Source organism: Scyliorhinus canicula, chromosome 10, assembly GCF_902713615.1.
Source record: "Scyliorhinus canicula chromosome 10, sScyCan1.1, whole genome shotgun sequence".
Taxonomy (NCBI): Eukaryota; Metazoa; Chordata; class Chondrichthyes; order Carcharhiniformes; family Scyliorhinidae; genus Scyliorhinus; species Scyliorhinus canicula.
In genome coordinates this window covers 105,994,254-106,016,622 of record NC_052155.1, presented here as the reverse complement: position 1 = coordinate 106,016,622, position 22,369 = coordinate 105,994,254, and the positions used below count along the sequence as shown (strand labels likewise).

Here is a 22,369-nt window from a genome sequence, read left to right as displayed (position 1 = left end):
TTGGAAGGAAAGGAGGAAACCTGTGGGAGGAAACCTGAGCACCCAGATGAAATCCACACAGACACAGGGAGAACGTGCAGACTCTGCACAGAGACCCAAGCCGGGAATCGAACCCAGGTCCCAGGCGCTGTAAAGCAATAGCTTCAGGTATTACAAAATACCTTTTAAAGTTGTACAGCTAAGTCAGGTGAGTTTTGTCAGGTGTCTGGACTACTGAACGGAGTAACGTGCAAAAATTAGAAGTTTCACCTTGGTGAAGAAAAACTGGAAATAACCATGCTTGAATATCTGTCTACCAGTGATGTGGCGGCGAGGTTAGTCATGGACAATCTGTGACCAACACCATCTTGTTTGACTAATAGGGATAGTGAAGAATGAGGGGAAATTAATACTGGCTTGGATGCGTAAAAAACTAAATTATAAAAGCAAATATAATTGCACTAAATCAATGTCAGGAGTTTCATAATCAAAGTTGAAAGTATCTGGCAGAGGCAAAATAATCAATACAAGAGAAAAGGAAATTAATATTTCTAATAAATATTGCTTCTATTGTACCCAGTGTGATCAATTTCCCTGAGTGGATAATTATGTATTCCACTGGCTACACTGCTCCCCAGGTCATTTGAAAGCTGTGTCACATAAGTAATTCATTGCTTTAATTAGTTAAGTAAATGCTATTTTACAATTCAAGTCAAACATTTCCCATGTTTTTATCAGTATTATAACTCGATTGATCTCACTTGATACTCAGTTAAAGATAATTGTAAGGGATTTGATGCATAATGTTCATTAGATGCATCAGGCAGGTAATTAGATCTTTCAGCAATATGACGTTTTATTTCTATCTAATTTCCTATTATTTATGCAACAGCAAAAATAAATATATGGTCGCTAGATTTTTAAAAATAAAGATGTTAAGAACCACAGGAAAGCATGAGCACATGCGGAGTTATAGAATCTGATGCCTTTCTTCATGAAAATTTTTGCCATGGGATATTTTTGCAATAAATTTCTACTAATTTGAAAATAGCAGCATATATTTTTTGTTAAAATTAGCAGTCAACTGCAGCATTGTTGTCATCAGAGTCCACCACATTTCTAGGTTCAGGAGGCTTCAAGTCATATCTTGCCACTTACAAATTGACAGTTTTGGTATCTTCTCTCTGATATTCTGAGAAATGGCACCGGTGAGTATTTTAAAAATCCTTTCTATCTCCTTGTTTGTTGCCGTATTGATTGCCCTAATTTTCAGGGAAAAGTACTCACCTTTGCACAATATTTGGTTTTGTCTTGTCTCATTCATTTCAGGTCACAACTGGAACTTCATTTTCTGGTTAGGCCAGCATTTATTGCTCTTCCCTAGTTACCTTTCAGAGGTGAGCTACCTTCCTGAACCCCTGCAGCCCTGTGGTGTAGGTACATCCACAGTGCTGATTCCAAGATTTTGACCCGGCGACAATGAAGGAATGGTGATATATTTCCAAGTCAGTGTGGTGAGTGACTTGGAGGGGAACCTTCAGGAGGTTCCCAGATATCTGCAGCTCTTGTCCTTTTAGATGGTGGTGGTTGTGGGTTTCGATGGTGCTGTCTAAGGAACCTTGGTGAGTTACTGCAGTGCATCTTAAAGATGGTACACACGGCTGCCACTGTTGGTGGCGGGTTTGAATGTTTGTGTTAAATCTATCAAATTCTGTGGAAGGGGGAGCAATCAAGTGGGCTGCTTTGTCCTGGATGATGTCAACCTTCGAGTGTTGTTGCAGCTGCACTCATTCAGACAAGTGGAGAGTATTCCATCACACTCCTGACTTTTACCTTGTAGATAGTGGACAGGCTTTGGGGAGTCAGGATGCGAGTTACTCACTGTAGGGTTCCGAGCCTTTGTCATGCTCTGGTAGCCACAGTATGAATATAGCTAGTCCAGTTTAGTTTCTGATCAATGATAGCTCCCAGGATTTTGATTGTGGGGGATTCAGCGATCGTAATGCCATTGAATATCAAGAAGCGATGGTTAGATCCTCATGTAGGAGATGGTCATTGCCTAACACTTGTGTGGCGTGAATGTAACTTGCCACTTGTCATCCCAAGCCTGGATATTGTCCATGTCTTGCTGCATTTGGACATGGACTGCTTCATTATCTGAGGAGTTGCGAATGGTGCTGAACATTGTGCGTAGTCATCTGCGAATTTCCCTACTTCGGACCTTATGATGGAAAGGAAGTCATTAATGAAGCAGTTGAAGATGGTTTGGCCTAGGACATTACACTGAGGAACTCCTAGAGTGATGCCTTAGAGCTGAGCTGATTGACCTCCAACCATCTTCCTTTGTGTCAGGTATGACTCTTGACCATGGAGAGTTGCCCCCCCCGATTCCCATTGACTCCAGTTTAACTGGATGCCTTACTGGGTCAAATGCTGCTTCAATGTCAAGGGTAGTCACTCTCACCTCATCGCTGGCATTCAGCTCTTTTGTCCATGTTTGAACCAAGGCTGTAATTAGGTCAGGAGCTTAGTGACCCTGGTGGAACCCAAACTGTGCGTCCGTGAGCAGGTTATTGCTGAGTAAGTGCCACTTGATAGTACTGTTGATGATTTCTTCCATCACTTTGCTGATGCTGGAGAGTAGACCGATAGGGCAGTAATTGGCGGTAATTAGTTGGGTTGGATTTGTCCTGTTTCTTATGTACAAGACACACCCGAGCAATTTTCCACATTGCCGGGTAGATGCCAGCGTTCTAGCTGTATTGCAAAAGCTTGGCTCGGAGTGCGGCAAGTTCTGGAGCACAAGTCTTCAGTACTATTGCCAGAATATTATCAGAGCCCATAGCCTTTGCAGTATCCAGTGCCTTCAGCTGTTTCTTGATATCACATGGAATGAATTGTATTAGCTGAAGACTGACATCTGTGATGTTGGGGATCTCCAGAGGAGTCAGAGGTGGATCATCCACTTGGCACTTCTGGCTGAAGATTATTGCAAATGCTTCAGCCTTGTCTTTTGCACAGATGTGCTGGGCCTCATCAGTGAGGATGGGGATATTTGTGGAGCATCCTCCTCCAGTGAGTTGTTTATTTGTCCACCGCCATTCACGACTGGATGTAGCAGGAGTGCAGAGCTTAGACCTGATGCATCTGTTGTGGAATCACTTAGCTCTGTCTATTACTTGTTGCTTATGCTGTTTGACACACAAGTAGTCCTATGTTGTAGCTTCACCTGGTTGAAACCTAATTTTTTAGGTATGCCTGATGCTGCTCCTGGCTGCCCTCCTGCACTTTTCATTGAACCAGGGTTAATTCCCTGGCTTGGTGGTAATGGTTGAGTGAGGAATATGCCAGGCCATGGGGTTAGAGATTGTGGTTGAATACAACTCTGCTGCTGATGGCCCACAGTGCCTTATGCATGCCCTGTCTTGCTAGATCTGTTCAAAGTCTGTCCCATTATGCACAGGTGGTTGTGCTCAACACTTTGGAGAATACCCTCACTGTGACGGCAGGATTTTGTTTCCACCAGAACTGTGTGGATGTGCCAGGCCATGAGGTTGCAGATTGTGGTCGAGTACAATTCTGCTGCAGCTGATGGTCCACAGTGCCTCATGAATGCCCAGTCTTAAGATGCTAGATATATTCAAAGTCTATCCCATTTAGCACAGTGGTAGTGCCACAACATGATGGAGTGTATCCTCAATGTGAAGATGGGACTTTTTCTCCACAAGGACTGTTGCGATGGTCACTTCTACTGATACTGTCATGGACAGATGCATCTGCAGCAGGCAGGTTGGTGAGGATGAGGTCAAGTATTTTTTTCCCTCTTGTTGGTTCCTATCTGTTGCAGTCCCAGTCTAGCAGCTATGTCCTTTAGTACCTGGCCAGCTCGGTCTGTGGCGAAGTCACCCAGAGTATATTTTGCACCCTTGCCACCCTCAGTACTTCCTCCAAGTGGTATTCAACATGGAGGAGTACTGATTCATCAGCTGATGGTGGACGGTACATGGTAAAGTTTAACCTTCGATGTTAAGGACTCCCAGGGCAACTCCCTCCTGACTGTACACCACTGTTCCGCCACCTCTGCTGGGTCTGTCCTGCCGGTGAGACAGGGCACACCCAATAATGGTGATAGTGGTGTCTGGGATACTGTCTGTGAGGCATGATTCTGCGAGTGTGACTATGTCAGGCTGTTGTTTGACTAGTCTGTGAGACAGCTCTCCCAACTTTGGCATAAGCCCCCAGATGTTAGTAAGGAGGACTTTGCAGGATTGACAGGGCTGGGTTTGTCCTTGTCGTTTGTGGTGCCTGAGTTGATGCCGGGTGGTCTGTCATAGCGGTTGAATACAACGGAATGCCTGATTGGCAATTTCAGAGGACATTTAAGAGTCACCCACGTGGCTGTGGTCTGGAGTCATATGTAGGCCAGATCAGGTAAGGATGGCAGATTTCCTTCCTTAGAGAACTTGATGGGTTTTTACGATAATGAACAATCGTTTCATCGTTATCATTTGACTATTTCCAGATATTTTATTGAGTTTAAATTCCTTTCGAACCCAAGTCCCCAAATCATTACCCTGGGTCTCTGGATTACTAGTCCAGTGACAATATCACTATACCACAGCTGCCTCATTGTACTTCTCACAGGCAATTGTAGGACAAGGTGATGCACAACCAGAGGCAGCCAAAGCTAACCACAGGCCTCCATGGAGAAAATGGTGCTCACTAATATTTGGACAGCCATTTGCCACTGGCAGGTCTGAAACTACAGTACTAAGATGGGAGAAGTTTCATTTCTGATCTTGCATCCCTCTCATCCCATACTCTCTTTTGATTTACAAGATGAAGATGATGTATACCTGCAACACATACCCTACTTCCTGCACCACAACATTACCTTTTGTTAGAATTTGGACAGCCAGAACCACCTAGTCTTTATTAGCTTTTATGTATTGTACATCTTTTTTTATTCTTTAAATATGGACTTCACTGGCTGGGCCAACATTTATTGTCCATGCCTAACTGCCCTTGAACTGAGTGCCTAGGCCATTTCAGAGGGCATTTAAGAGTTAGCCACATTGCTGTGGAGTAATTTGTCAGTCTGACCAGGTAAAGATGGCACATTTCCTTCCCTAAAGAACACTAGTGAACCAGATGGGTTTTTACAACAATGGTTTCATGGTCATCATTAGTCTTGCAATTCCAGATTTCTATGGAATTTAAATTTCACCACCTGTCACGGTGGGATTCAAAATCAGAGTTACTAGTCCAGTGGCAATACCACTGTGCCACCACCTCCCCTTCAAACGAATAATCCCCCCCACCCTCTGCCAACATTCAGCCTCTATATGAAATGCTTGGGGTACTGGGAAGTTTGCCTGAAAACCTGTAGTCAATGAGTGTGGCGGAGTCCAGCACCAACCTAGCACAGGAGTTTGTTTAAAGCTTTGGTACCATAATTTAGAGCATGGCCAACTCCATTAGCAAAACTGACCATGATGGGATATTTTTGATGCCTTTTGCTGGGGCCAATAAATTGGAGGAAGTCAGTAACCTCATTGATGGGATTGGGGACTTTAAATTTGGGGTGGAGGGCAAGGAGAATCCAATCGCAGAAGCATCTCAGACAGGTAGATGGATCCAGAAGGCAAGTAGGAATGCACTTGTCTCCACTAAATCGTCACCTGGAGGAAGTTGCCAAGTTATCTGACATTTGGAATCCCAAAGTTGAAAAACCTGAATGACAACGAGGCTCACTCATATTTAAAGTTTCAACCCACCTCTTTGGATCAGGTTGGTTAGCCATCCACCTTCCAGCTTCAGTTAAAGCCAGTAATGGGCAGGTTGGAGGTGGTTTGGTTTTGGGAAAAAGGTTTTCAAGACTCAGTTAAAGCCAGTAATGGGCAGGTTGGAGGTGGTTTTGGTTTAGGAAAATGGTTTTCAAGACTTTAGCTCCCCACATGACTGAAACCTGCCTGTTTTCTAAAAATGGAAATTTAACATGTCCTTATGCGGCTCGGTGTCAAATGTTGTATTATAAAGCTCTTGGGAAGTAACTTGTGATGTTTTACGACTCTAAAAGATGCAAGATAAATGCAAGTTGTTAAGCCAACTGTGGAAAGCAACACACACTTGTAGATTTGGACCAATAAGCAGAATATTCCTATCAGCACCTAATCTGTAATGTATTGCTGATCCCTTTCTATAACATTGGTGGAGGTCCTACCTGCTGCTGATTGCATGTTCAGCTGAGTAAGGTTGAAATAAAGTACTGGCTGGAATGTTGAGCTTCAAAATGACATTGCTGGTATCACGTCATCTTTTTCTGCATTCTTCTGGAGAATGTTCATCATCAGTGCTCTAATGCCAGCACCATGATGGCTCCTGGTGTGGTCTGCATGCCATTTTGGAGCTGTAAGGGCATTGGTACCGCCCCAAATTAGGCACTGCCAGCCTAATTTTTCAACCACTGTACCGTATCTAATTTCTCAACACTCTCCTACTCAATTGATAGCAATGCTTCTTCCTCTCCCCATTAATTCAACCTGGCATTATTCTTCCCCTCCAAACCTGTTAGCACTTCATGCATTGTCCAATTCATGTTTTCATGTTGCCACTTTATCTTTCCCTCATCAGAATCTATGCTATCACTGACCCGTCTCCCAGTTCATTCTTACTACTTCCCACTCTGTTAATGTTGGCACCCTCCTTTCTCCCTGTGCCAAGAAGCTACTCCGAGCTTTTCTCCTCTTCCAGCACCCTTAACCTTTCCCCTCCCCTTCATTGCCATACATTTCTCTCCTCCTCAATTGCTATCAATGTCCTTCTTGTGTTGCCATTTGCTTTTTCATCTTGAATTAGCCCTGTCCCACCCTGCTCCTATCCAACTCTGGCTGCTAAAGCACCAGACCAGAGCCACTCTCTGCACTGCTGCTCATACTGCAGGCAAGAATTGCTGGATCACTGGAAACTGTAGATGGGAAACCAAAGTTCCTGTCTACAATACCAGCAGGAACGAGAGGCATATAGATCCAGATACAAGCATTAATGGAGAGGAAAACAGTGGCAACAAATGGGGAAGGGAAGGTTTATGTTGATTTCTGTCAAAATAGCTCCAAAATGCTGTCTATGGGAAACGGTGACATTTGACATTCATGTAATATGCAACTGCTTGGGTGGAACACATACATAAACATACTTGCAGTTCTCTCCTCTGTTTATTCTGATTGGTCCTCGCTCTATAGAAGAGACTTTTTGAGCTTGATTGTAAGAGTTTTGATGAAAGGTGCCATAATCTAAAATTTAGTGCCCAGTATTTTCATCTCTATACAATACTTTGGTGTGGGATTTGGTAAACTGCTCCACATACCTATAAGATTTTTTAATATCCTCATGTGAAGCTCCTTTCTCTAGGCCCAGAATTTGGTAAAGTGCTTCTCCAGATGTAGAAAGTGCACGTTGCCTTTGGTCAGCCATTTTAACTTATGTCTGCTTTTGCCAGGTGTCTGAAAAACATAATTAAGTTCATGAAGCCAATTTCATAGAATGGCACCTGAAATGACAGGAAAGGTTGAAAAACGTATTTACCAATTAAGTACAAATCAGCCAACAAGATTTGACAACGTGTCATCCAGACTCCAAACGTTAGCTCCATTCTCGCTCCACAGATGCTGCCAGGCCTACTGAGATTGTCCAGTATTTTCAGTTTTTTGCAACAAGATTAATCTTTGCCTGGCTGAAGTGTGTACAGTAGAAAGTTTTTAACATTCAGATACCTTAGGATGTATTTACCTTGAAGCTTACAACAACATCCTGACTGACTGCAAAATCTCCCAGCAGGACCAGAAGTACAACGCTTGAAAACTTGCTTTACGCTCATGAAGTACTCTGCAAGTTATTTTCCCCCCGGGTCTTTGCGTTGTGGAACAGGGAATCAGCTGCTTATAAACCGCAGGCGGAAGATTCTCAACCACAACAGGCAAACACAAACTTCCCTTTAAAATGTAGTTTTGCGTGCCCGGTTATTTTTCAGCCGGCCGACCCTTTAAATTAATTTGCGCTGCCACACGCCCCCTGGCTCAGGAGCAAATCAGATAACAAAAATAAGTGTGCGAGCGAGATGCAGAGCATCCAGGTCGTTGTTGCCCCCTCCGCTGTCTTCGGGCTGGGCAGCAGCTGTGCCCAGGTGTCCCTGAATTTCCTCATGACCCCGAGTTACCCCACTGTTAACCCCCACCCCAGCAAAACTAACCAGGAAAATGGAGGGTGACAGCTAAAGGCCTGGCACCAGCCGCAAGGCCTGCTCGGTTAGCGTTGATGCCAGGATCTAATTACAACTTACTTTGGCCCGGGGGGGTCTCCTGGGGTTCCTGCCACACACAGGCCCCGGGGACCGCACACACAGGTCCGCCGGCCTGATGGAAGTTTCCAGCGTCAAGCCCGCCACTTTTATTTACCCCCCCCCCCCCCCCCCCCCGGACAGTATTGGAGACGGGTTTTCTTTCTCAACTCTATGTACAGTTCGCTCCCACGACAATGTAAGTTATCATATTCCCCCAAATGCCGAAGCAACGGTGCTGCCTTTTCTTATTTTGTGAAGTGATAACGTGCCTGCCGGATTTTGGATTTTATTGCTCTCCTTTTATTTTACAGTCACTCAGCCATTTATTCATTCGTCTGTTTATCTGGGTCAACCGTCATTTTGTGTCAATATTTGTCTTTCAAACATCTTGCACATTTTGTGTGTGTGTCACACTTTTAAATCTGGTTGGCTGACACTTCTCTCTGCCTGACCCGTGGAAAATTACACGGCTCATTTTTTTTTCTGCTTAGTTCATACGATTAGTTACGCTATTCACTAAAACAGGGCTAAGGCATCACTCTAGAGAGACTTCATGTTACCTCTACGCTTGAATATTGCCCCCCAGTCCTGGCTAGTCTCCCACATTCAAGCCTCTGTAAACGGGAGGTCAACCTAAACTCTGCGCCCATGTCTTAACTCACACCAAATCCCGTTCACCTACCACCCCGCATTTGCTGACTTACATTGGCTCCTGGCCAAGCCAAACAACAGTTTGACTTTAAAATTCTCACCCTCGCTTAATTCAAATCCCTCCGAGGACCTCTCCCCTCCCCATCATTCAGGCCCACAACCTTCCAGGAATTTAATTTTGGCCTCGAGTATCAAATTCTGACATAAATTCCCCTACTGCCTGGAACCCCCATGAGTATCCTGGAGCGAGTTATCAGGTAGTTCTGTGGGACTTGCATGAATTGTGACCCAGGGAATGTTAGACAGAAAACATTCTTATTCCACCTACTCCACCTCCTGGTTAAACACATTAAAAACCTCCCAATCACACACTGAATCCTGACCTCTGTACTACCCTCCCGCTGTATCTACCCACCTCAGCCACCTGCCACCCATCTACCACCTCATCCACCTGCCACCCTACCCATTTACCACTCTCCCTACACATGACCCTACCCACATGCCACCCTATCCACCAACCACCTCACCCACCTGTCACCATACCTACCACACCATCCCACCCTGGAGAGCAGCCAAATGTCTTGACAGGACCGGAAAATCCCATTGCCAGCCTCCTGGTCGAACTTCAGACATTTGTCGCAGTGGCTGCATGAGTCCCGTAGCACAGTGCTGTCCAGTTAGACACTGGTCTGTGGCACCAGGAACAAGGAGACCCCTGTATTTTGGCACTGGAGGGTCCATGGGTCCAGAAGCACAGTCAATGAAAACCAGCTCAGCATGGAGATGGAGGGCAGGAATGGATTTGTCCTGGCTGAGTGAAGAATAGCACATCAGGAACAACACAGTGGTATGACAGTGTTGCACATATGCTGAAGTCTCTGTGAACTGAGGTCTACCTTATGCATGTCACTCACTTGCAATGGGGTTTTAGACCAAATAAATTTCCCACTGACGTGATGCAAGGTTTAAAAGCCTGATGGGAAGTTGTTTTAATGAGCATTCATGGGATTCAAATGATGTTCATGCCAAGAGCCAGAGGGAAGACAGACCTGCCGTTAATCCACCATTGGGAAAATTGCTACATGAATTTTGGCTGGTGGGTTTCCAACTTTTGGCTCCCCCGAGATTCTCCGCTCTCACCTACCACCAAACGTGCCGCAGGCAGGATGGGAGAATTCCATCCTGTGTCACTGCTCGAGAGGTAGTCTTAGAGAAATGCAAATTTGAGGCTCAGTGTAGCCCTCTGTAAATCGTTGTGAAGCAGTTCTTGACATCAGTCGGTATGAAATTCCAGAGGAGGACATTGTGGCATGTCTGAATTGTAATTCACATTGGAATTTTCCAGAAACAGGTCAACTTGATGTCAGGTGACTTGTGGCAGCCGTTTTAAGTCAGTGTTTTTTCTTGCTTTTGAAAAGTATATTTTAAACAGCTCAATATATGTTTGATGAAATTAAAGATTGATATGACCCATGCACAAGTCACCTCAATGTGACAAAACAAAGATGGAACACTTGTGCAGATAAAAATAAAGATTTTAACATACCTCTGGGTTAACAGTTGCAGTGAAACATACAAAAACTTTGAATTGATTACTGCTGAATCCTTGTATCAGCCTAGTGCCTGACTCCTAACTCAGTCGATATTTTCAGGTGAAGTGAAGAAAACGGATGCCACAGGATTGGATAACTTGCTATGCATGAAAAATGACTGATGGTTTCATATCAAAAATCCTACCTTAACTGATTAAGATTTTAAATCATCCTAACATGTTGAAAGCAGCCAGGTGCAGGGAATGCTACAGCTTTCCCAGTCTCTAGAATTGCTGTGGTAGAAATCATGGGAAAATTGTATGATATGGAATGCAAGAACTGCTCAGCTACAAAGTCCAACTGCTTCACGTTTGCCCCGCAGCCTTGCAAATTTGTTTCTCTTCAGGTGTCAGCCAATTCTCTGATGAAAACATTGGCTGAATCTGCCTTCACAACATTCTGACATTGCACTCTCGATTTTGAATCACTCGCTAAGAAAGTAAGAAAGCTTGTCCTCATGTCGGCATTGCTTCTTTTGTCATTCACCTGAAATCAGCATCTTTTGTTTCTTGGTCATCTGCCACGAGGAATAATTTCTGTCCATCTGTTCTGTGAAGATCACTTATGATTTTGAACACCTCTATCTAATTTCTTCTGAACCTTCTCTTCTTTAAGAAACCAGCTTCTCCAATCCATCCATGTCACATACTGAAATTTCTCATTCTGGAATTATTTTCTGCACCCTCGCTAAAGCCTTCACATTCTTCCTAAAGTGCAGTGTTCAGAATTGAACACAATACTCCCAACTGAAGCTGAACTTGTGGGTTATAAAAGTCCCTCATTTTTAAAAAATACATTTAGAGTACCCAATTCATTTTTTCCAATTAAGGGGCAACTTAGCGTAGCCAATCCACCTAGCCTGCACATCTTTTGGGTTGTGGGGGCAAAACCCATGCAAACACGGGGAGAATGTGCAAACTCCACACGGAAAGTGACCCAGAGCCGGGATTGATCCTGGGGCCTCGGCTCCGTGAGGCAGCAGGGCTAATCCACTGCACCACCATGCTGCCCTATAAAAGTCCATCATAACTTCCTTGCTTTTATACTCTATGGTTTGATTTATAAAACTCAAAACCCCAATTAACCCTGTTAGCCTCTTTTCATAGAATTTTTTACAGTGCAGAAGGAGGCCATTCAGCCCATCGAGTCTGCACCGGCTCTTGGAAAGAGCACCCTACCCAAGGTCAACACCTCCACCCTATCCCCATAACCCAGTAACCCCACCCAACACTAAGGGCAATTTTGGGCACTAAGGGCAATTTATCATGGCCAATCCACCTAACCTGCACATCTTTGGACTCTGTGAGGAAACCGGAGTACCCGGAGGAAACCCACGCACACACGGGGAGAACGTGCAGACTCCACACAGACAGTGACCCAAGCCGGAATTGAACCTGGGACCCTGGAACTGTGAAGCAATTGTGCTAACCACTATGCTACCGTGCTGCCCCAACCTGCCTTGCCACCTTAAACAATTTGTGCACATATTTCAATTTAAAAGTTACCTGTGATGAATGCAAACATTTTGCACCTGATCTGTTGCAGTAATATTGAGGGTAATTTGTTGCAAATAGTGGGTGGGCGGGATTTACCGACAATCCCTCCGCGTGTTTTTCGGCGGGGTAGACCCGCCAGCGGAATCTACTAGTCGCGCCACTGTGAATGGGATTTCCCGTTGACAGCACCCCTCATCGCTGGGAAACCCACGCTCCGGTGTGGGTCTGTAATTTCTCGCTGGCATGAACAGCTGGTTAAACCCTCCCAATAGGTCAGTCCTGAAAATATGTCTAAATCACAGTTTATCTGAGGTTCAGGTGACTTCACTCAACTACCTTTCAAAGTCATACTGGGTTTATAAAATGGGCAGTTGTTCAGTAGAGGCCCACAACAGCAAAAAGCATCTCTGAGGATTAGAGAATGTTCACTGGGATGATCCCTGGTACGGACGGATTTTCTTATGAGCAAAGGTTAAACAGGTTGGGACTCTACTTATTGGAGCTTAGAAGAATGAGAGATAATGAAACATATAGGATTCTTAAGGAATTTGACGGGATTAATGCTGAGAGGATGTTTCCCCCATGAGAGGAGAGTCTAGGGCCAGAGGACATAGTCCTAGAATAAAGAGGTGCCAATTTCAGACTGAGCCGAGGAGGAATTTCTTCTCTCACAGGGTTGAGTCTTTGGAACTCCTTGCCACAGGGGGCTGTGGGGGCAGAGTTTTTGTGTATATTTAAGGCTGAGATGAATAGATTTTCGATCAGTAAGGGAATCAATGGTTACGAGGAAAGGGCAGTAAAGTGGATGTGGTGAATGTTGGATCAGCCAAGATCCTATTGAATGTCGGAGCAGGGCCGAGGGGCCTACTCCTGTTCCTATTTCTTATGGTCTTATGGATCTGTAGTTAATTTTTAAAAACTTATAATTTAAAGACAACTGGCCTCATGTGGATCAAGTAATCCTGATCAGAGAAACCTGCTCTGCTCGGTGAATTCCTGGAATAATGCCTAAAATGATGCTATAACCCTTATTAACATATTTAAAAATCCAGGGGCGGATTTCTCCAAGCCTCAATGCCGAAATCGCGCTAGGCGCGGGGGGCGGAGAGTGTGCGTCAAACCAGAGATCAGGCCCGCGGCCGCCCAGGTGGTGGGCGGGGGATCATTCACCGTGGGGGACTCCAGGAAGCCAGGCTATCGATCGGGGGCCACCGATCCGCGGGCGCGCACGGGGGAGGCCTATCTTCTTGGTGCCGGTCCGCAGTGTGGATCGGACAAGTCGTGCGGGGCGGCCGACACAGGCTGCCACCGTGCGCATGCGCGGACCACCAACTGGAATGCAGGGCCCCGTATCGGCAGCTGGAGCTGTGAGGAGCACTGCAGGGTCCTGCTAGCCCCCTCCAGCTAGGAGAATCACTCTGGACTTTCTCCAGGTAAGTCCAGAGTGATATGAATGCGTTTTTTCACGGGCGTGGGGACATAGCCCCATTATTGGAGAATCCCGCCCCAGCTTCCTGTTTCTAATGCCAGGGACACTGCTACAGCACCATAACCCATGTGGCATTGGATAGGTTTCCAATTTGAGGAGTACTTTCCTATTTGAAACACATAGACGAAAGTAGAAATTACAGAACAAGGTTTATTTGGATACAATTGCACTACTCCTCCACTCCCCTGGGGTCTCCTTCCCCGACCTGCAGCTGGGCCAGGGTTTTTATACAACTGAGGCTCTGCTTGTAGAGGGGGAGCCCTGCCCCCTTAAAAGGGGAAGGCCTGCCTATCTTAAAGGGGAAGTTCATAATCTGGAGAGGTCACGAGAAATCGTATAGTCCTGATCCCGGGATCTCCATTTGAGTTATAACAAAGAGGAAAAGGCAAACAAGTTGGATAGTTCTGTAAGAAAATTGGAGAGCCATGTGCCCGATGGCCTTCTGCTGTCCTATATTCTGTAAAGTTCTAGTCCACTAGAGGGCACCAGACGTCTCTTAGGCCAGGAATTTCCCCCAGAGCTGCTGCACTATTGAAGTGCCACAGAAAATCATGAGCATGCAAATGGCGTTCCCATTGCATTTCCAGCAAAGTTTCAGTGTTGGAGCAGCAACAGCCTCAGAAAATACCCGAACGTAGATTTTGCTCTGTTCAGCGCAATACTTGTCTTTTAAAGTCAGGGAGAGTTAGGTTGAATAGTCCTGAAAGTTGAGATGTTAAGAATCACTCAAACCACTATTTTCCATAGGAATAGGCAACACTGCTGGGCAGGAACAAAGGAGCAGGATTAGGCCTTTCAGCTCCTCGAGCCTGCTTTGCCATTTAACTAGATCAGTGTTTTTCAAACTTTTTTGCCCGGGACCCATTTTTTTTAAAGAAACATTTTATTGAGGCATTTTCGGTATAGTAACAACAACAAAATAAATAATATACATGAAACCATACACAGAGTGCAAAAGCCATTTACCTCGTACAGCTCCCACCCTTATTGACCCCCTACTCTGATCTAAACTACCCCAACATCTGCTGATGATTAATTTCCAGCAAAGAAGGCGACGAACGGTTGCAACCTCCGGGTGAACCCTAACAGTGACCCTTTCAAGGCGAACTTGATTTTCTCCAAACAGAGAAAGCTAGCCATGTCCGATAGCCAGGACTCCGACTTCGGGGGCTTTGAGTCCCTCCAAGCTAATAATATCCGTCTCCGGGCTACCAGGGAAGCAAAGGCCAGAACGTCTGCCTCTTTCTCCTCCTGGATTCCCAGGTCTTCTGACACCCCAAAAATCGCCAACTCTGGACTCAGTTCCACCCTTGTCTTGAACACCGTGGACATTCCAGGAGGTATTCTCTGCTCCCGGGACTAAGTGCCCACGCCATCGTGAACGCCGTCGTGTTTCATGATGGTGTAAACAGGGCCCAGGCACAACCTATTGTGGCCCCCATAGGGGGCCAGCACAGCGCTGGAGCGGTTCACGCTGCTCTAGCGTCCTTACGAAGCACCAAATGGGCGCTGCGCCAACCCACGCATGCGCAGTTGGGGAGCTCAATCCTGCGCATGCGCGGGGAACTTCTTATGCGTGCCGGCTCCTCACCAACATGGCGGCGGTGTTCTGGGGCCGGCCACGGAATGAGGTAGGCCCGGGGGGGGGGGGGGGGGGGGAGACCTGGCCCGCTGATCGGTGGGCCCCGATCGCGGGCCAGACCCCATCGGAGGACCCCCCGGTGAAGGAGCCCCCTTCCCCCCCACACAGGCCGACCCCCCAGCGTTCCCGCCGGCAGGACCCTGTTGTGTCGGAGCGGCCACTCGGCCCATCCGGGCCGGGGAAATGCCGCTGAACGTTTGCGGCGATTCTCCGAGCGGCACAGCGCGATTCTCGTGGCACTAGTTTCGGGGGGGGGGGGTGGGAGAATTGCGTGCGGGGTCGGGCCGGCGTGGCGCAACTCGCGCGGCGTCCTGGCGATTCCCCCACCCGGCGTGGGGGGGGGGGGGGGGGGAGAATACCGCCCGACGTCCGCAAACCCCTGCCAAAGTCTCCTAAGCTTTGGACATGTCCAAAACATGTGGACATGGTTCCCGGGACCCATTTTTAACCAACCGGTCATCCTTCGCGACCCACATCGCCCGAACTTTGCAACCCACCATTTTCTCTTACCTTTAAGCGACACATGAGCCTACTTGGTCCTCACAATCTCACTTGCTTTGTCATTCAATGTTATATTGCTGCTGAGGACTTCTTAATGGGTTGTTCACCAGAGGCCCTAGAGTTTACACAAGCACTGTTGGCATCTACAATATGGAGGAATCTCTCTTGCGCCCACAGCACGTGACATCAATGTACTGGGTGTGTGACTTGCTCCCTGCCACTGGTTCTGGAGAGAAGATTCCATCGATTTTCAAAACGAATCTGCTCCCTGATGTCAGGAGGACGCACTCTGCATCACTGGGCTCCGGGTATTCATACTGCTGAGGGGGTATGCATGCGCAGGACAGCTGGTAATCTGAAAGATGGTCGTGACTGGCATTTTACAAAACAGGTTGCAGCCCATTGAGCAGTTGTTCCCCTGATCGGGAAGTCGTGACTGATTACCCCATGACCCTCCCGCCACTTGGCCGCGTTTGTGCTCCATCCTCCCCTGGCCCTAGCCCCCCCCCCCCCCCCCCAGGCATGGGTGGTCCTTGATCTGGACCCCCCACCTCAAAGCATACCACATGCAGGTGATGGGTGTGAGCGCGTCGTCAGCAGACAGACAGGAGTCAGTCTATGGCATAGATTGAGGAACACCAAAGCTCAGCTCAAAGCGAGTTATCATCACCACCCTGCCTTGAATATTGACCCACTGACAGGCCCGACTCAGGCGAAGCACCCCGGAGTGATGTCACACAGAACCTGGAATAGGGCAGTTGGGTGGGGCGAGGGGACAGAGGGGGAATGGTAGGTGGGTGAGGGAGGGGGGAGGGAGATGTGAATCGGATGGGATAAAAGCGAGTGTCCTACATGCCTTTTTCCACCACCCTATTACCCTGCCCTTCCACCTTCAGAGATCTATGGAAAAACACGCCAAGGTCCATTTGTTCCTCGGAACTTTCCAGTATCCTGCCTTCATTGAATACTTCCTGTCAAATTACTCCTTCCAAAGTGTATCACCTTGTACTTTTCAGGGTTAAATTCCGTCTGCCACTTGTGTGCCCATTTGACCATCCTGTCTATAGCTTCCTGTAACCTAAGGCCCTCAACCTCAAGCATTGACAAAGAGTCATCGGACTCGAAACGTTAGCTCTTTTCTCTCCCTACATATGCTGCCAGACTTGCTGAGATTTTCCAGCATTTTCTCTTTCGTTTTAGATTCCAGCATCCGCAGTAATTTGCTTTTATCTCTACAACCTTTCTTAAATAGTGGAATCACATTAGCTGTTCTCCAGTCCTCTGGCATCTCCCCAGTGGCCAGAGAGGAATTAAAAATTTGGGTCAGAGCCTCATTAATCTCCTCCCTCACCTCCCACAGCAGCCTTGGACACAATTCATCCGGGCCTGGGGATTTGTCCACTTTTAAGCCTACCAACACCTCCAATACCTTGTCATTCCCTATGTCAATTTGCTCAAGAACACCGCAGTCTTTCTCTCCGAGATCCATACCTACATCTTCATTCTCTTGGGTGAAGACAGATGTAAGGTATTCATTCAACATCCTACAAATGTCCTCTGGCTTCACCCACAGATTGTCCCCTTTGTCCCAAATGGGCCCTACGCTTTCCCTGGTTATCTTCTTCTTATTGATATGCTGACAGAGTATCTTGGAATTTTCCCTGCTTTTACTAGCCAGAGTTTTCTCATATCCCCTCTTTACTCTCTTAATTGATTTCTTAAACTTCATCCTGCACTTTCTGTACTCCATTAATGTCTCCACTGATTTGCTACCATTGTACTTCCCAAAAGTTTTTCTTTTCCTTCTCATCGTATCCTGAATATCTCTGTCATTTTTGGTACTCTGAGCTTGTTACCCCTTCCTCTCACCCGAGAAGGAACATGTTTGGCCGGTATCTTCCCCATTTTCTTTTTGAATGGCCCTCACTGCTCTTCTGTAGATTTCCCCACAAGTAGATCTTCCCAGTTACATCCTCAAATTACCCCAACATGTTTCATAAATCCACGTTGACTATATCAGGTAATTATTTTTTAATTACCACATCTTTTCTAATAGGTTCGCGTATTTTCCCTACTATTGACATCAAGCTAACAGCAGGTCTGTGGTTCCCCATGTTCTTTCACCCTCCTTTCTTAAAAAATGGTATTTAATTTTCCTGTCTCTGCCTGTAATGTATCCATATTTGACCTTGCTAATCCTTTCCATTTCACATATCTGTAGAAGCTTTTACTGTCTGTGCTTTTTTCTCCTGCTAGTTTACATTCATGTTCTATTCTACCTTCCTTCACCAGTTTCTTTTGTCCTCTTTTGTTGAACTTTAAATGCTCCCAATCCTCAGGATACCTTTTTGTTGTTGCTTGTAGAAAATTAGATCATACAGTTGTGTGTTATCTCATGTTATCTCATGACATTGAAAACTAGATTGTTCCTCACCACTTCCTCTCAACGGTTGAAAAATTTACAAAGATGTAGATCTGGAGTTTGGTAATCATATCTGATGTACACCGAAGTAAAAAGAAACAAAGTAACCGAAGATTTGGAATCCTCGAAAACATCAGCAGCTGGTGTGAGGGCAAGGGCCTGCATTTATATAGCAACTTGTCCATCTTTAATTCGTCACAAATATGTTAAATATGTTAAAAAGTAGATAAGCAGTAGGAGACATTTAAAGAGATACTGTGGGTGGAATTTAACTAAAGGGGAACAAAGACCCACAGCGAGCGTGTTTAGCCACGTGTTCCCTGGCACTCGCAGCGCCGAGAAACACAAGGCTATAAACCGGTAGATAGGGGCCTCAGTGGGGAACGCGCGGCCATGGCAACACATAGCCCTGTTTTGGGAACTGAGGTGCTCTGCTCACTGGAACTCCTCACTTTAGTGAGAGATCAGGACGCCCCCCAACTCACTGTGGAAGGGCTCCTTCACACACCTCAACACCCGTGCAGAGCACCTCGGCACGATCGCAACCACGCAAAAAATGCCAGCATGGTACCTTGGCAGTGCCAACCTGGTACCTTCTCAGTGCCCCTTCCAGATAGCAGTGCCACCTGGGCACTATGGCAGTGCCAGGTTGTCACCCAGGTGGCACTGCCAGGCTGGCAGTGTCAGGGTGCTTAGGTGGCACCAGAAGTGCCAGGGTACCACCCTGCCCAAAGAGCATTCAGCTCAGGGTCTCCAATCCCCTGGGAGACCCGCACAAGTGTTTGTTTCCCATTTGTCTGGACCAGTACTGAATAGCGCTCACCCAGGTTCTCTGAGGCAAAGGGGATAGATCTCAATTCCTCTGATACCTCGGGAATCTGCACATTAAAGTGAGACTAGCTGTCTCGATTTAATATGCAGATATGCCAAAAAGTGACCCCGCCTACAATGGGCAGGATTTACATCATACCATCTCGCGAGATCACGTTAGATCTCACAAGGCGTTGTGAGCCAGGTAGATCCTGGGAGCGGGTCTCCAGGCTTTTATCGGCCACACTGCACCATGGTGCACTGCTTTTCAGCATGACCGTTCAATCGCGTCCTTTATAACTCCAATTGAGTGAGACTCATGAACCATTCGTGGCTAATTAAGGAAGTTAAGAATGATAATCAAATTGATACAAAAAGTGGTGCACATTGCTAAGATGAATAGGTCAGAAGACTAGGAACATTTTAGAAACCAGCAAAGGATGGCTTTAAATTAGAAATTAGAAATGAGTATAAACTAGCAAGAAATATCAAAATGTACAGTAAAAGCTTCTACAAGTTTATAAAATGGAAGAGTAACGGAGGTAAACTTTGATCCCTTAGACGAAGGAATTATTAATAAGAAACACACGAATTGAAGAGACTTTGAACAACTATATTGTTCATGTCTTCACAGTAGAAGCATTTCAAAAATATTTGAAAATGAAGGGGCAAAATGGAGGGAGGTATGGAAGACAAACAGAATCGCTGGAGAAAAGACTCCAAGTTAAACTAATGGAATTAAAGGTTGCTAAGTTTCCAGGGTGGGATAGCCTTCGTTCTGGAGTCATGCAAGATGTGTCTGCAGAGCGAAGGAGGATGAGAGGCGACTTAATAGAGGTTTATAAGATGATGAGGGGGATAGATAGATGGACGTTGAGAGACTATTTCCTCGGGTGGATGTAGCTGTTACAAGGGGGCATAACTGTAAGGTTCGGAGTGGGAGATATAGGTGGGATGTCCGAGGTAGGTTCTTTATTCAGAGAGTGGTTAGAGTGTGGAATGGATTGCCTGCTGTAATAGTGTAGTCGGACACTTTAGGAACTTTCAAGCGGTTATTGGATAAGCACATGGAGCACACCAGACAGGGAGTGGGATAGCTTGATCTTGGTTTCGGACAAAGCTCGGCACAACGTCGAGGGCCGAAGGGCCTGTTCTGTGCTGTACTGTTCTATGTTCTATTTGTTGTAATCTTTCAAAGTTCCTGAGACTCTGGAAAGGTCCGAATCAACTGGAAATCCACAAATGTAGGGTGGGATTCTCCGAGCCTCTGTGCCGAAATCGTACTCGGCGTGGGGGCAGAAAATGGGCGTCAAACCCGAGATCCCTGGAGAATCCCACCAATCGGGCGCTCGCAGTCGACGCGGCGCTGGTCGGGGGCCATTGGAAAAAGTCCCCGCGGTGATTCCCCAAGTGCAGCTGGCCGAGTTCCCGGCAGCATGGTTCTGTCATGGTTCCACCCGGCGGGCACTCAGTGTGGCGGCTGCAGACTTAGTCCGCGGCATGGGGGTGCGGGGGGATCATTCACGGAGGGAGCCTCCAGGACGGCCAGGCTATCGATCAGGGGCCACTGATCCGTGGGGATGCACGATCTGGGGGTGGCCTATCGTCTTGGTGCTGGTCCGCGGTGTGGATCGGCCAATGTCGCGCGGGGCGGCCGACACAGGCCGTGCGCATGCGCGGATCCCCGACTGGAAGTGCAGTCCCCATATCGGCAGCCGGAGTTGCGAGGACTACTCCGGGGCCCTGCTAGCCCCCTTCAGTAAGGAGAATCACTCTGGACCTTCTCCAGATAAGTCCAGTGTGTGTTTTTACGCGGACGTGGGCACATAGCCCCATTACTGGAGAATCCTGCCCCTTATGCTCCTAATCAAGAAAGGAGGGAGACGAAAAGTAGGAAACCATAGGCCAGTTTGCCTAACATCTGGCACTGGGAAATTCTGGAATCCATTATTAAGGAAGTGATAGCAGGGCATTTAAAAAATCATAGTACAGTCTAGCAGAATCAACATGGTTTTATAAAAGAAAAATTGTGTTTGACAAATTTATTAGAGTTCTTTGTGAATGTAATGTGCAGAGTAGATAAAAAGGAACCAGTAGATGTAGTGTATTTAGATTTCCAAAAGGCATTAGATAGGTGCTACACAAAAGGAAACAACACATGGTGTTGCAGGTAATGGGCGGGATTCTCTGGCCACGTCCGCCCGGTGACCGGAGAATCGCACCCGAGGTCAATGGAGTCCTACATTGTACACGGCTCACACGTGGCGTTCTTCCGGCGGGCGGGGCGGGAGAATCCAGCCCAATATATTTGGAAGGATAAAATGTTATCTAACTAACAGGAAACAATGAGTCAGGATAAGTGGATCATTTTCAGTTTGGCAAACTGTCACTACTGGGGTGCCATAGAGATGAGTGCTGGGGTCTCAACTATTTACAGTCTAATAATGACTTGGATGAAGATTTTACTGGCCTGTTAGCCACAGCACAAGTCCCTTTATGGGCACTAAATCATGTGAGAGGGCCAAAATGGGATTTGCATCAGCACATCTCAGTTTGAGATCCCCCCCCCCCCCCCCCACCCACTCCCCACCCCTTTGCCAGTGACATGATCAGGTTCACACCCTAATTTCCATGTATTTGAACACATTTAAATGTACTTATACGACTCTACGTCGTAGCATCCACCCATTTTTAAAAAAATATTTCTTTACTCTCCTTTTTCGCATTTTCTACCAAATTTACATCCAACAATAAACAATAATCAGTAACAAATGTAATGTCAATCCCCATATCAATAACAATGATCCCATCCTCCCACCAAACCCCCAAACATTAGCCGGCATTTTACTATAAACAAATGACAAAACAGAATCAGCAATCACCCATAGTCACCCTTAATACACACAGCCCTCCTCCCCCCAACCCTCCCACCCATCCCCCCATTATTCTCAAAAGTGCATAATGAATAACACCCATGAATTGTAGAACCCCTCCATCCTTCCCCTCAGTTCAAATTTGACCTTTTCAAGCGTCAAGAATCGTAGCGTCCACCCATGATGTACCCTCTCCCCCTGGTGGCATGACATCACGCCAGCACGAATTACTACTGGTTTTCAAAAGTGAAAATCAGTCATGATGACCACACTGGGGGTATGGCAGTCCCTGTAGGCCCCGGGTGTTGAAGAAAAGGCTGAGCATTACTCACAGCACCTTGGCAGTGCCTCTGGCGCAGTGCCAAGTTGGCATTGCGGGGGGGTGGGGGGAGCAACTCCATTGGGGGGTTTCTGTTTATGTGTGATGGGGGGGGGGGAGAGGGGAGAGCCTCAATGACAGTGCGAGAGGAGCGGGAGAAAGTGGGAGAGTGTCCCTTGATATCTCTGTGGTCGAGGCGGTGACCCCGAAGCTTGTGAAGGGTGGTCCTCCATGTCCATGGGACGTTTGGTGGCGCC

The 22,369-nt window shown here is 46.7% G+C and overlaps 1 protein-coding gene across 3 annotated transcripts in view; it reads right to left on the bottom strand.

The window, feature by feature from the left end:
* Nucleotides 1-22,369, bottom strand: part of dnajc5b (DnaJ (Hsp40) homolog, subfamily C, member 5 beta) — a 193,726-nt gene that overhangs the window by 30,643 nt on the left and 140,714 nt on the right. For all 3 annotated transcript variants that reach the window (XM_038809497.1, XM_038809495.1, XM_038809496.1), the window contains one exon: nucleotides 7,346-7,481. In XM_038809497.1, the coding sequence (XP_038665425.1) occupies nucleotides 7,346-7,452 (107 nt within the window). In that variant the 5' untranslated portion in view covers nucleotides 7,453-7,481. The remainder of the gene's footprint in view (nucleotides 1-7,345; nucleotides 7,482-22,369) is intronic.